General features: G+C 43.9%; 1 protein-coding gene across 1 annotated transcript in view; it reads left to right on the top strand.

The window, feature by feature from the left end:
* Window positions 1-16089, top strand: part of bckdhb (branched chain keto acid dehydrogenase E1 subunit beta) — a 75688-nt gene that overhangs the window by 17779 nt on the left and 41820 nt on the right. Inside the window, exons 7-8 of the mRNA XM_085290861.1 lie at window positions 375-472; window positions 1812-1922. Coding sequence (XP_085146987.1) covers window positions 375-472; window positions 1812-1922 — 209 coding nt within the window. The remainder of the gene's footprint in view (window positions 1-374; window positions 473-1811; window positions 1923-16089) is intronic.

Genomic DNA, 16089 nt, shown 5'->3' with positions numbered 1-16089 from the left:
GTCAAGATTAATCAGAGTTACAAGCCCATAGCTGGCAGAGGATCTCATTAGCTCATGCATTAGATTGTGCTGATAAAAGCACACTGGCTGTGGTGAGAGATGAGGTTCTGGAAAAAGCCTAAAGAAGCATTTGAAGTGAGCCAGATAAAATGTTCAAGAGCAGGGATCTTTTTTTGTTTTGTTTTTGAAGGTCTGTTATTTGATCAGTTTGTCATCTGGTCTGTCATTTAGAGGCACGCTTAGTTCGAGTTGGAGTATTTTAGCTAAAAATCTCAGACTTCATAGTGAAATGATGAATTAATGTTTTTTTTGTTGTTGTTGCTCATTTTACATTTTGTAGAGGTTTTGAATGTGTATGTTTTGTTTTTTCTCAGTGGAGCAGGTTCCCGAGGACCCTTACACCATCCCACTCTCACAGGCTGAGGTCCTACAGGAAGGAAGTGATGTCACTCTGGTTGCCTGGGGAACGCAGGTAGGCAATCACACTCATCATTGACACACTCTCAGCAGGTTACCCGAGCAGTTTCAATGTTATAGTCTATCTTTGACTCATTTTCCATGGCCACAGGAATATAGGAGGGTCCAAGTTTCATTTTCACTAAATGACATTTAAACCCGGGGAGGGTAGCAGTGGATTAACTCTAAGTCTCTCCCTAGCCCCCCTTTGTGTCCCAGCAAGGTCTCTCAGCAGGCAGCCTGAGAGACCATATCTGCCCAGACTTCTCCACGACATCAAGGCTGTCGATGATTCTCTATTAACACTACATGTCTGCTGCACACTTTCCATTGTGGCCTTTTTCTTTTCACATGTGAGATTTTATGTTCCTCAGCTTGATATAAAGATGCCTGTAACTCAACAGGAGTCATCCCTGACTTCGATTATACCCAGCCACTTTAACAGGCTTATCCAGGGCATCATGTACTTTCAAGCGTGGCAGGGGGAGGGTCGGACAGTGCTGAAGGAAACTGTCTAACTATTAATACTGAAGGGTGGATAGGGAGGAAAGAGGATCTAGTAAAGTAGAGGAAAACATGATTCTCCTTTCTCTAAACAGCATCCTTTACCACCCTCATTCATCCGTCTCGCTTATTTAAATGATAATAAGCAAACAATGTAACTTTTTAGTCTTTAGAATTGCATTATTGAGTATTATGCTTGTTTATAAGTTTGAAGTTGTGTTTTTGTTTTTATTTTTTCAAACTGGCACATCTGCTGACAACTATTGTAGTTGCGATCATTCAGATTTATCACAGCAATTCTTGTTTGGAAGCAATCGGGGGGAAAAATGGCTGCCAGTAAACACAGACTCAGTGAACCCAGACACTACAGTGATGAATTGATGAGGCAGGACGATTTCTACGCCTATTTTTCTTTTTCTTGTGACTTTTCACATTCAGCTTTCTTTTTGTTAGTCTGTTCTGAATCGGGTGCAATATTGGTTTAGCTGAAAGTAAAATAAAAGGCAATTCTTAAATTATTGTCATTATTATGAAATTGCATTTTTACTACCTGTAAACCAGCATAGTAGCACTTACAAAGATGTGAATATGAATGTTAAGTTACAAACTATTAGTCAAGCGCTGGCTTTTAGTTGGGATGGGTCAAAAGAGCGGTAAACAAGTTCCTAAACATTCCGAATTGTGGTGGGAAAGGAACAAGCTTTTGTTTTTCCATTCAGAAACCAACAGTGTTTTCAGCATCTGGAGATAATATAAAAATATGCCTTTTTATTGTCACATTATTTTAAGTGTAAGACTTAGTGTTACCAAATTTAAGGCAGACTGAAAAGTCTTTTTCATTTCCTGTTTAGATTCATGTGCTGAAGGAGGTGGCGTCCATGGCTCAAGAAAAACTGGGAGTATCCTGCGAGGTCATTGATCTACAGACCATCCTACCCTGGGATATCGAAACCGTTTGCAAGGTAACAGAGATGCATGCACACAGCACAAACAGAGCAAACTGAAAAAAAGTACCACAAACATTTATTTTGGTGCCACTTGTTTTTTGTAAGTAAGTGAATAAATGCATTATATATAATAGTGGAGCAATAGATGTAAAACACAGTCCACAGTCCTGCACAAAGAATGCCAGTTAAATGAAAGCTGTAATGATTAAAGTTGTTGAATAACAGGAAATAATCAGATTTGAAGAATCATATCGTTTGAGTTTCAAGCTGAATACTTTGACATCTGTTATTCATTTAGATGGTCATTTGCCATAAATACTGCTGGTCAGAGGAACCGTCTTCCTACTGGATCTTTGTTTATTGTGGTACAAAGTTGGGCAACGTTCATCTGGGCAGTGTGGTTCTCTTTGGTTCCTGATAAACAGGATCCCTTCTACCGCTGGAAAGACGCGACTGCTAGTTTATGTTGCCTCAGCCTTACACAGGCTATGGCACTCACTAAAATAAAATATTTAATTTGGGCGGGCTTTGAGAAGGGAGCTTTCTTTCCAGTGGGTATTCCATCCTTATTTACTTTTAAATACAGGAAGGAGCATGACACAAGACAGTTTGGAGAATTGTGGCCTAGAAAGATTCTTTCCTGCTCACCAAGGGCAAAGCGCCTGTAGACTAAACCACCAGGAGACCAGCTGGGGAGGGTCTGATGTTATGAAGAGACAAAAAGGCATGTCTGTCAAGTCAAACCTTAAGGAGCCTTGCAGTGAGACACGACTCATAATCATCCATCCTCTTGACACTCGGATTGCTGCCTTTTGCAATGGTCCTTGAATACATCACAAACCATCTTTGTTTGTCACCAGCTGTTTAATTTCGCATGTTTATTATCCAAGTTTCATGCTCCTCTGCTGAAAGATACACCTTCATCAGCAAGCACCAGGCTGCGCCTGCTGCCAAGCATATCTTATAACCAGCATTTAAAAGGCAGGAAGAAACTGTGGTAGGAGGGTAGTAATTTAATAGGGAGTCAATTTGAACTGATGGCAGAGACTGCAGCATTGTGTTGGCACGGAAATACTCGGAGTGAGCCGCAGTCAGTTACAGTTTGTTCAAGGGGGCTTCTCAAGTCCATGCAATCTTTCTTTCATTTTTCTTTTTTTCCTTTTTTGTTGTTGTTGTAATTTGTGCCCCATTAAAACAACTGCCATGAAATTGAATAGTGTGTTTATGTGCTGCTTAACAGGCCTGATGCCAAGCCTGCCACCTCGAGCTTGTCAACAACATCTCTGCTTGTCATTTCCTCCAACCCAATATTCCTTAAACATCTGTCAAACCCATAAACCAATTTCCCCACACACACACACACACACACACACACACACACACACAGGGCCTGTTCCTTCTTTCATATTTGGCAGTAAAGTCACTGTTGCATTAAACTAATCACTCTAGGGATACAAGTCTCTTTTTCAAGCCTCTTCTGCTGGATGAGCAGTGAAACAGCCTTTTAATCAGGCTATTATCAAATTTCAGCGAAGGCACAGAATTAATTTCAGTGCAAATCACGATTATTATCACCCAGACTAATGCACAGGAATACGCATTAACGGCTTTTATTTTATCTTTTAATTAATCAGAAACAAGCAAGCAAATAGCCAGATGTACATTATTCACAACTAAAACAAATGGAAGTAGCTTACGCAACACCTGCCATCACAAATAAAAGGTGGCAGATGCAACGCTGCGGAGACATCCAAATGCTACGGCTTGTTCATTTCAAGCATAAAAGGAGCCAAAGGCACAATGCTGAGATGACCTTTGGTTATCCAGAGGTAGACATGTCTGCCATTATTTTCATTTGGAATGGGAGACGTGTTAACAGATAGATTTTAGCATTTAAATTAAAGCTGTGTTTGTCTGCCTTTTGTGCATATATTTAAAATGCTTTACATTTCATTGGACTGGCTAGAGCTGAAACAATTAGCCGACTCATTAGTGCGCTAACGGAACAAATGATCTTTTGATATTACAAAAGATTACTTAGCTTTATTTTAAAGCCTTTAGCTTTCAATCAACTTTTAAAGGCAAAGTATCTTTAGCATTAAAATTAAGCTAAAGTTACTTTCAGCATCTGCTTTACCACAAGGGGTCACCACAGCTGGTAGTTCTGCATGTTTGATTTGGCAGATTTCCTGATACCAACCTCAGAGGGAATTTGGATGCAAACCAGTGACTTTTTTTACTCACCAAGCAAATGTGTAAAAGAGCTTATGTGGAAAATAATTAGCAACATATACAGAATAATGAAATTTTCAGCTTTCTTAAAACTATGTTTTATGAAAAATCAACTAACTTCAGCAGTCTTGAGACAATACTACAAAGCAGAGTGACACTATAGATAGAAATCTTCAAAGTTTCATACACTTTGTTGCTTATTTATGTTATAAAATGCACAAAAAGAAACACACCCCACAGTTGAAAGCTTTCACTGTTGTGGCAGTGACAGCAGGCAGTAGTACAGTTCCCTGAGTGTCCTCAGTAACCCCTCACAAGTGGTGCCCTAAAAACTGGGCGCTGTGCAGCTGCTCTGGGCTGGCAGGAGTTTAAATGCCTGAGAATCCGCAGAGCTGCAATCCACACAACCATCTAAGTTTCGTCACACTGCAACCCACCCATGCAGAACTAGTTTAAGTATAATATCTATAAATGGCTCTTTGATGCTGAATCTTTGATCAGTCCATTTGTTGTTGACTCCAAATTTTTTTTAAAGAAAGTCACATTGGTTAAAAACCTGTTTTGTCTATGTGAGTTTAAATCCCAGAAATGCACTATATGGACAAAAGTAGTGGGCCTATATATGACACCTACAGTAGCTACTTAGCCATGGAAACATGTCCTATGAAGCTGCTGGTGCACAGTTTCTGTGCTGATGTTAATACTGAGGAGGTTTGAAACTGTGTAGTTATTGAGTCGGTAGAGCATCGAAGACATTTGTGCACTCTACAACCCTGCTGTGGTTCCTAAATGCTTCCACTTTGCAGTAATATAACTTGCAGTCAATCGTGAAATATCTTGGAGGAAAGAAATTTGACCAACTGACCGCATTATGCTGTTGCTGTTACAGCACTATGCTCAAATTCAATGACAATTTTAGAATATCCTATTCTTTCATTATTATTTTTAAAGGCAAACTCCATGGATAGGTGCTTGGTTTTATACATACAGTGGCTTGCAAAAGTATTCGGCCCCCTTGAACTTTTCCACATTTTGTCACATTACAGCCACAAACATGAATCAATTTTATTGTAATTCCACGTGAAAGACAAATACAAAGTTGTGTACACGTGAGAAGTGGAATGAAAATTATACATGATTCCAAACATTTTTTACAAATAAATAACTGAAAAGTGGGATGTGCGTAATTATTCAGCCCCCTGAGTCAATACTTTGTAGAACCACCTTTTGCTGCAATTACAGCTGCCAGTCTTTTAGGGTATGTGTCTTCTAGCTTTGCACATCTACAGACTGAAATCTTTGCTCATTCTTCTTTGCAAAACAGCTCCAGCTCAGTCAGATTAGATGGACAGCATTTGTGAACAGCAGTTTTCAGATCTTGCCACAGATTCTCGAGTGGATTTAGATCTGGACTTTGACTGGGCCATTCTAACACATGGATATGTTTTGTTTAAACCATCCCATTGTTGACCTGGCTTTATGTTTAGGGTCGTTGTCCTGCTGGAAGGTGAACCTCCGCCCCAGTCTCACGTCTTTTGCAGACTCCAAGAGGTTTTCTTCCAAGATTGCCCTGTATTTGGCTCCATCCATCTTCCCATCAACTCTGACCAGCTTCCTTGTCCCTGCTGAAGAGAAGCACCCCCAGAGCATGATGCTGCCACCACCATATTTGACAGTGGGGATGGTGTGTTCAGAGTGATGAGCAGTGTTAGTTTTTCCGCCACACATAGCGTTTTGCATTTTGGCCAAAAAGTTCCATTTTGGTCTCATCTGACCAGAGCAGCTTCTTCCACATGTTTGCTGTGTCCCCCACATGGCTTGTGGCAAACTGCAAACGGGACTTCTTATGGTTTTCTGTTAACAATGGCTTTCTTCTTGCCACTCTTCCATAAAGGCCAACTTTGTGCAGTGCACGACTAATAGTTGTCCTATGGACAGATTCCCCCACCTGAGCTGTAGATCTCTGCAGCCATGTCACCATGGGCCTCTTGGCTGCATTTCTGATCAGCGCTCTCCTTGTTCGGCCTGTGAGTTTAGGTGGACAGCCTTGTCTTGGTAGGTTTGGTAGGTAACTTGAAACGGTCTCCTCCTGACTTAGCTTGGCTGGCCATCAGTGACCCAGGTGGGAAGCCTTTGACTGACCTCCCCTGCACCCTCTCAGTAAAAGCATAAAAAAACTGATTGAGCCACACACTAGACAGCACTCCTATAAGAACTCTATTGTCTGCGTAGCTTTTTTGGAAAAGGTGAGTTACACAAAAGTAATACAAAAAGAGATACCCCCACAATAATTTGCACTCCATAAAGGACATCATTTGGGCTGAGTAGCTATCATATATGCTACCCATTAGAGGTTTCTCTCCCTAATTATGTAGAGTTGTAAGTTGAAAAAGTAATATATACGATATACGTTAAATAGTAAAGCATGGAGAACAGTGTGTTCTGTATATGATATGCAACTAGGCTTTTAGTTGTTATTTCTTACGAGATTCACATTTCTCAACACATTTGAGAAACCCCCACGGGTAAATCACACTAACAAAACATGACTCTAAAAGATAAACTCTACTACACAAGGGATGTCTTAAAATACATTTTTATCATTTCATTGACCGAGGCACTGTGAGATGGAACCGTTTTCAGTTCAGTAAATAAACAGTTAAGATTCGTTGGAGCCTTTTGAAACGGGTGTTCTCTTCTGATAAATAAATTTTCAGGACAAGTTGTGTTCTTCAGTTTAGAGAGGAAGTAGCCAAGACATTGTTAATTCAAAAGATTGTACACCTGGTGTCCAGCTTTTCCGGCAGCCTCGCGTCTCCGTAAAGCCAGCCCTTTTGTGCTGCTTATTAACTGGACGTGAGAAGCGGCGAATGTGCAGGCAGTGAGATAGGCTGCAGACACACATCCAGCTGTTGGCAGCCAATTAAAATTTCTCATGTCCGATGAGTCACATTTCCCCCCCTGTATCCTTTGAGTGGAGGATTTGTGCATGCATGTGCAGTCTGTGGTTAGCTGGTTTATTTATATATATATATATATATATATATATATATATAGCCCGTGAGTCGTTTTTTGAGTGTGCACGTATATAGTGAAGCACGATGTGTCTTCAAAGTAGAAATTTTTAAAGCTATACTATAAGAGAAACATGCCTTTTTCTTCCCGAGGGATCTGTTGAGGCAGCCACCAGCTACACTCAGATATAAATATATTCACGCCTCTTGTTGACAAAAGGAATCATGGGTAGAAATTACTATGAAAATACAGAAAAAGTGAGTGTATTTAATTTTGTCCCAGTGTCTCAAGCGTTCCAGTAAATGTAATAGTCGTTCTTTAAGGGATAAACAAAATGGCTGGTTTATGTCTGCCAGACCCACGGCTCAGATGATACTCTGTGGAAAGTCTTCCTGCCGTGCTTGGGCAGCGCACGTGTGGAGTTGTGTAAAGATGCTACATAAGAGCTTGCTGATTCCTTGCTAAGTGGACCGCTTTACTCCCTACTGATTAACAGCTTTTCTTGTTGAGCTGATGAGCATTTTGCCAACATTTTCATCTGTTCTTACACGGGCCTACATTTGTTTGAATTGGCCACTTGGGAGGCTTACAAAATATCTCTGCTACTCCCATTATTCTTTTGGTCCGCCGTTGGTGATTCAGCCTCATTCTCAGGTTTTCCAGACTCCGAATCCGGCCAGTGAAGAACTGACCGAGGCCAGTTTATAATTCAGTCTTCGGTTCACGCACAGGTCCTTATAGGAAACAGCCTGTACACCTAGGATGCCCCAAGGACCTCCACAAGGGTTTTTTCCCCCTCTCTCTTCTGTTTTCCAGTGGCTCTTCCTTAACTTCCCAATCTTTAGTACTGCCAGAATGTCAGAGTTTTAAGACATGATTATGGCGAAAAGAATTCAGAATAGCAATAATCGATAGAGGTTCAGGAAATGCTTTTCGTTAAAATCATAGTTAACCTGTGATGTGAACAAATCTCGACACGGTGGATGCAGGGTGAGAGTGAAAGAAGAATTTGGGTGGGGAAAAAACAACAAAAAAGAAAACAGTACCAACTATATTGTCCCCAGTGAGGCAAAAAGGAAAACTAAAATGCACAGTACCCAGTTTGCACAGGTAATGAAGAGCATCAAACTACAAAGACTATCAGGCTATCCACAAACTGCAAATGCATCAGTGAGGCAAGATGCTGGGGACAATAGCACCTTTTACAGAGCGCCTAGCTTTAGCTTCAAGTTGGAAAAGCAGAGAGGAGCAAGGGCAAGTGCAGACAACGAAACGGTAATTAAAGAAAGAATTCAGTCCTTATTAGTTCACCCCCATCTCCAGTGCTGCCGTCAACATGTACCGTAGCCTGAGGATAACACCAAGTAACTCTGTTGCCTTGTGAGAACCCAGTCTCTCCTGGTTTGTGAGAGGAGTATCTGCAGCAACAGCCAGTCAGCCATAAAATGTGTAGACAAACTGAGGCTGCGGTGCAGTAGTTACTTATTAATAGTCTACTACTAAAATGGAAGCGAGCTATGAACTGGAAAGTGGGTCTCTAACTGTGATTGTATTGGTGCTGGGTTGTTTGCAATACTGTCTATGCTATTCATTTTTTATTTTTTATTTATTTATTTTTTGGCCTGTCCCGTTTGGCTCTTTTGCCATCAGAATTGTTGTCTAAAGGCAAAGAAAGATGCCCAACGGATTTACTTTACCAAATTGACCATCCCAGCTTTGCCGTAATGGTCCATTTGATTCACCTTTTATTGCTTGTTTTATTTTCACTTGCTGAATATGGGACAGACTTGACTGGGGGAAAGAAGGGGAGAAAGAAAGAGGGAAAGAGAAACAGCTGAGAAGAGGGACGGGGGAGAAGGGCAAAAGACAAAAACCAACAGAACGGGCAGAGAAAAAAAATGCATATATCGATCACCTGGATCACCTGCTGAGAAAGAAAAAAAGAAAACAAGCAGAAGAGAACAAGAGTAATAGAATAAACAACATCACAATGATATATGGGAATATGACAGTAAATACTAAATGTTAAACATTATTGTGCAGCACATAAGATCAACAGAACACAGTGTGCTTTGAGGTAGGAGCCAAAAAGGGTGTAGTTTGTGGCTGTGATCACCCATGTGTACACCTGTGAGCATGGATGCGCTTGTTTTGTTTTTTTTGTTTTTTTAAAGGTTCCTTCATGTAATGATCTGCTAGAGGGTGTGGGGGGGGGCCACAGCCCCGTCCTCCAGGGTATGAAGCAGGTATGGAGGAGATCAAAACTCCAGACATCCAGAGGCCCCCAGAACACAAGAGACCAAGGAAGACCAACAGAGGGGCAGCTGCGCCACTGTCCCAGAAAGAGCTGAGGAGAGTCCCAGATGAGGGCTCACTCAGCAGCCACGGAGCAGAAGCCAGGGGGAGTTGCAGTGACGCGCCCGTGAGCTCCGCCGGCAGCCAGCCGTGCCTGAGTGAACGAGCCCCAGGCCGAGAGGCCGGGGGCACCCCACCTCCGAAGTGGCCCAAGCGAGCCCCAGGCTCCAGGCCCCGATAAGCGGCTGCCAAGGAGTGAGCCGGTGTGTAACTGGACGCCCATCCCCAGACACAAAGAACCACCAACGCACCGATGTCTGAGGGAGTCCGCCACTGGCAGGGGAAGTGGTGGTAGGGGGAGATAGGCCTCCAAACCTTGGAGGGCCTGAGATGTCCCCAGAGAGGTGGCGCCTGACACCCAACCTGACATATAGACACAGAAATACAGGCACACACATATACAAACATCCATTCCCACCCTCATGCTCTCATATGCACTTACTCCACACTCAACCAACGTGGAGACAGACATAAAGAGACGCTGTACACACGATCACACTCCCCAAGCGTACTCTACAAACCGGGTCTAGGTACCCTTGCCCCTGGAGGGGGGAACTGCACCCAGACCCAGGTGGTGTTACCCTTTTCCCTGCGGTGGGGGGAGGCAGACCGCCCCGACTCCGCAGCAGCAGGGAGTCCCCACACTCCAGACCGCAGTCGGACGGCCAACTCCTCCTCCTAGCCCCCCCGCTCCAGCAGGTCACAGAGAATGGGGGTGAGAGAAGACTCCAAACCTCCCTCCACCCGCTCATTGTAGTGTTGATGCATGTGTGTTCTAAGGTGCATTTAAAACCCAGGAGGGCATGGAGCTACCTGCCAGAGAGCAGCAGGTAAGCGCATGGTCCCTCCTGCTGGCCCTCAATGTCTACGTGTATTTAACATTGAGAGGTGGGCAACGACGCCAGGGGTGAGGTGTACACCCTGATGGTACTTTGGATTCTGTGTATCGTGCCCACCCCCAAGATCCTATATGTATGTGTAATGAGAGTGTGAGTAATGTGAATGTCTAAGTTGTGGGATAAAATTGAGGCAGAGGCAGCCAGAAGGGGACGGGGGGGGTAGCCTCCTCTGCACCCTGGTGACATACCCCTACTCCAAGGTCCTGCATGTGTGGGTGGTTGTGGTGGAGCGGGAAGAGGGAGGCAGCTGGAGATGGGGAGGGAAGGAAGGGAGGGGCACGTGACCCCTCCCTGGGGCCAGCTCCCCCGCTGACCCCAGTAGGCACCCCCATACTCCGCGACCCGCCAGGGAAAGGGGGCCCAGGCCCATCCAGACCGGGGCCCAGCGCAGCAGCGCCTCCCGGCCCCACAGAGCCCGGGACAGTCCACCCAACCCCACCACAAAGAAAACTGCACCCACCCCACCATCCACTCTTCTTCCAGACTACATAAGACAATAAACACCCAGGCTGAGATCTTCCTCCACCTCTCCTGTATCTCCCTCTCCTGTAGAGAGAGCCCCTGAGGAGAGGAAAGCTCCTGCAAGATGTGACAATCTTCCCCACCAGTTGAAGAGCCCCCCAGGTGGCTCGATGCACCGGCGGCACCCTGCTCCAGGGCTGGGCCCCCATGCACCCACCCGCCCACAACCCCGGCAACACACCAACCAGGACCCAAGCCCCCGAGGCCCGGCCCGGGCCCCAGCCCAGGGACGGAGCGCCCCCAGAACCTCACGCCCATCCCGGACCCACCCAGGGGCAGCCAGGCTACCAGGTCAGTAACCCACGTCCGTCAGCACAGACCCTCCCCTAGCCCCGCTGCACGCAGCCGCGAGGAAACAGTCACCTGAGAGCCAACAGAGCCCCTAACCGGACATGACCGCTACCCCGGGTTGAGCCCCCCAAGGAAGATGCCTCCGGGGAACCCCCCGACGCCCTAAGCCTGTCCCTACCCCCACACCAATCACAACAGTGAAGGCGGGACCAAACTATGGCCCCCCCCGCCCCCACTAGGTGATGGAGCTGATCAAAGGAGCCCAGAGCAATTGATCTGATGTGGTGGCAGAGGCTGTATCAAGACTAATGTAATCTAATAGATAATTTCTATATTGGTTAGAATTAAGATTATTTTTATTTTTCCAGTTCATGAGGACTGTTTTCTTGGCTATGCATAGGGCAGTGAAAACCATATGGGCGATATTCTTTTCTGAAGTGACATTATCTAAGCTGCCCAACAAACACACTAAGGGGGAAGTTGGAATGTTACATTTCAGACACTTCGATAAGTCTATTTTTTATTTTTTTAAGTTTTGTAGTTATCGGCGCAGCATGTATAAAATGCTTAGATTTAGCACCAGCAAAAACACAAAATCCACTGATATTAATGTCCTGCTTTTAGCCAAAATGAAGTTTCGTTTCATAGGAAACCCACACAGAAGAGTTCTACACTTGTCATCAATAAAACTCCTAAGTCATGTGAAAGTATGCTTCTTCTGTTTAAATGGGCTCTTGAGAAGAGAGAGCTTTCTTTCCCCTTTTATTCCTCCCGATCAGTGTTTAACAACGCTGAAAGCAAGCTGTAAATGCTAAACTTGTGCATTATCATACATAAAACTATCAGCAGACAGTCGGAGTGCTTGTTGCATTTCTTCATAACTTTTACATCACTTCTTAACAAAATTAACATTTTGCAAATGGCAAACTGCAGAAATACAGTGGGCCAAAAAGCTGTCTGTGCAATATCACCTCGGGAAGAAAGTTGTTTATAGCCTGTGTTGTGTTGGTATCTCTTTGTGTTATGCACTGCAAGTAACTATCTTTCATCTTCCTGTCTTTATCTCTTGTATGTCGTAGTGTTATTAGATTGACCCTTTGTTCTTTTTTTTCTTTTTCTTTTTTGTCTTTTTCCGCATTGTGCCAGTAAACAATTGCAGTTTGGCAGTCACAGTTTCAGTCATTTCCACTGAGTGCTCATCATCATATGCTTCAAAGTGTTGTAGTTGAAACACTGTACTGTCTTCTATATCCTGTTTACACGAAAAACCATACACACAGAAGAAACATGCAAAGCCAAAGACTTGATCTGTGTGACACTTCCAGAAAATACCACGCTGGTAGCGGTCCTTTAAGGGGTCTTCTCAGATGTAGGAAGAATATATCAGGTATAATTTTTTTTTTTATGTTGAGAATCCCAAACCTTTTATGATCACGGTTTGATTTTCATTGGCAACGTGTTTTTACAGCTGGTTAAAATATCAAACAACTTTGTGTGCGGCCTTGTTTATGCAGCGTGGATCTATCTGGCCGGTGAAGGAGGTCAGCATTTAGTTTTGTGATTTAGAGACCATTGAGGAAGAATTGGATGGGCTGTGGTAAAACTGTCTTACAATTGGGTCTATCTTCAATGACATGGCATTAAAGACAACAGTGAGGAGTCGTAAGCGGTGAGCAGGGTGAAAGCGCAGCCTGACTCTATGTTAGGAACTGTAGGACTACGTGACTTCAAGCGAGTGTCCCTACACCACAGTACAGCTATAAACATGTGGTCTGCAAACCTAAGCCTCCGCTTGTGTTAAGTGAAGAATTTGAATCCTCTACTACAGACAACAGAGGGATATTATAATAGCTTAGCACAGCCTATTAAAGAACTTAACAGGCACTGTTCTGCATCGTGTGTTGCTCAAACCTGTCGCGGCTGTGACTTGTCTTTTGACATAAAACCTGCTTTGACAAGTTATTTAAAGTAATTCACATTTTCTGGCATGAAACCTTTGATAAAAGACATGTTAAGTTGCTGGACTGACTGCAGTTTGTGTATGTCTGGCAGCCGTGCTGCCTGTGTTGCTTTTCTTTTGGGACGTGAGATAACTTGTAGGTCTCTGGCATACCTGGTAACTGCTTTCTCCAGCTCACGATCCTCTCTATAATGTGCATAGCTTTCTTCCTTAATAGATGTCTCTTGGCCTGCTCTCCAGTTGAAGTCTCTGTGACTGTAGCGCTGCCTGGATCTCAACCCTTGTAGTGATGCAACCAGTTTGGCTGAACCTGTTAAACCCTCTCTAACACATGCAGGAGGAGTCACTTAGGGATACACAGTGCACGAATGCACCAATATCTCAGGTCTTATAAAATATAAATAACATTATGTCAGAGTCCCAAACAAAGGCAGAATTTACTGGATGCTTAATAGAGGGGGAAGATTTGCAGCGAGCCGTACTTGGGGAGCGATGTGCACCAGCATCTGTTCTGATTCTTGGAACTGATGCGGGTTATGATGAGTGCTCTGAGTGCGCTGGAGTCTGTTGACTCACTGTAGCAGATAAGACCTTCTTATCACATCTACGCTCAACTTGCACTCTCTCTTAATGGCTTCAGGCTGTAAATGTATGTCCTAAGGCAAAGACTGCAGGTAAACACAGTGTGTGTGTGGAAGCAGCCGGGGAGCCAGCCGGTACGCTGACATCAGTTTGTTTGCCATTCACTCAAGTGGAAAGAGATGCAAGCAAATAGAAGCCACCACCAAGCTCTGCTTGGCTTCAAGTTCAGCGTGTTGTCCCCATCTCTGCAGCTGCGGTTGCTATTGTTTTTAATACTACCTACCATAATTACAAAGGGGGAAAATGTGTCATTTGAGGTCGACTTCAACCAAGCAGAACACAATTGGACCGATGGAAAATTTTCAAAAATTTTGACCACATATTAAAGACATGTTGCTTCAAAAAATATTTTAATGTCCGGCCGTGGAAAAGTGATCACGGCTTTCTCAGATGGAAACAGTTTTCTGATAATGAATAAAAACACGATTAAGGACATGAAACCAAAGCTTTTAGAACATTTATGGTAAATAAAGGAGCGTGATGTGTGTTTCCAGTGGGGGGTGGGGGTGAGAGTCAATATCAGTGCATTGATTTTTTTTTTTTCCCGCCATACTCCTCAACCTCTTCTAAACATGTTTTGGAAAACCTGATTGAAATGCGTGAGTGCTAGAACTGTTGTGGTTAAGTGAGCTTTTGATTGAATGATTATTTTTCCTCATGGAGCAAAACCTTTAAATTGAGGCTCTCCATGTTTGAGTCAGTTGGTCTGCCACATCTGGCTGCAGCTTTTTTTTAAATAACTCCATGACAAACATCAAGAGTTGTTCTCCATTCACCCTGATCTCAGTTACGGAGGTAAATAAATAAATAAATGATGATGATGTCAGTTTATAAATGATTCCACATTGCCAAGCATTGATTTGAGGTCAGGTGGTCAGTTTAAAGAAAGGCCTCGAGTCTGTCAGCAAAAGCTTATTCAGAGCATTCGTACTTGGTTTTAATTTTCCTGTTGCATGTGTTTGATTTTAGTTTGTCACTCCAGTAATGCAGATGAAACCCAACCTTAAATCATGTTCACGGCCCTCCAGTTATTCCCAGCTAAGTCTCTTCTTCTTGGTGTAGATATGGAAACGGCTCACTTCTAACAAACTGAAGAAAGTCCCCATCTAAGCCAGAGACATCTCTTTTCATTTGAAGTAATTTGACGTGGCCTTGTTCCAGCCGCACCCACTGCCACCTACGCGCTTTGAATTTCAATGAAACTTCCAGTAGAAGTGACCCATCCATGCTTAATTTTAAAATATGATCATACTTGGCTAAAGACTCATTATGATAATCATGTGGACAGACAACTGTGGATAGAAACAGTTGGCCTCCAGATACAGAGATGGAGAGCCAGGATGAGTATGTTCAGTGCGTGCGTGTATGTGTGTGTGTGTGTGTGTGTGTACGGGTTCTTACTATCTTGGTGGGGACCAAAATCTGAAATTTACTATACTGGTGGGGACCAACAGCCCCCGCGGGGACCAAAATCCAGGTCCCTATGAGGTTGAATGCATTTATCACACTCAAAATGTGGTTTTGGTATCAGGGTTGCAATTAGTTTATGGTTAGGTTTAGTGTTGGGCATTCATTTTTGAGGGTTAGGGTAAGCAGCATTATGTCAATGGCAAGTCCCCACGAGGATAGATGGATGGATAGATTGGAGAGCTGGACAGGGCCATAGAAAGTCCTGAACCCATCAGCAGGACTGGTATCAGCTCCTTTGTCCAAGGAGGAACAGGGTAAGTATTGCCAGAGCTGCAAAATGACCTCCAGCAGGACACTGGTATGAATGTTTCTGACTAGAAAATCAGAAACAGACATCATAATTGTGGCCTGATGTCCCAACATCCTTTTGTGGACCCTGTGCTCACCCTGCAGCCCGATTGGCATTTGCCATAAAATACCAGAATTGACAGCTCCACCACTGGCAGCCTGTGCTTTTCACACAGTGCTGCCTGTAACATCGTTCAGCATGACAGGGTTGATGGTGGGTCAATCCTTGGACCCATTGTCAGACCCTATGCTGGTGCAGTGGGTCCTCTGTTCCACCTGGTGCACAACAATGGCCAGCCTCAATTGGCAAGAGGATGTATGCAGTTCCTGGAGGATGAAGGACTTGATACCAATGACTGTCCTTCATGCTCTCCTGACTGCTAAATACAGTAGAACACCACTGGGACATTGTTTCAGTCTGTTCAACACTGCTAGGTTGCACCTCAGATTGTCCAGGACCTCACTGATACTGTTATCCAGATCTGGTAGAATATTCCTCCGGACACCA

The sequence above is a fragment of the Mchenga conophoros genome, linkage group LG11, assembly GCF_057382185.1.
Source record: "Mchenga conophoros isolate Kocher_MC1m ecotype Shallow Benthic linkage group LG11, M_conophoros_male_GT1.1, whole genome shotgun sequence".
NCBI classification, from domain to species: Eukaryota; Metazoa; Chordata; class Actinopteri; order Cichliformes; family Cichlidae; genus Mchenga; species Mchenga conophoros.
Note: the sequence above shows the minus strand (reverse complement) of the source record. Positions and strands in the feature narration are given on the sequence as shown.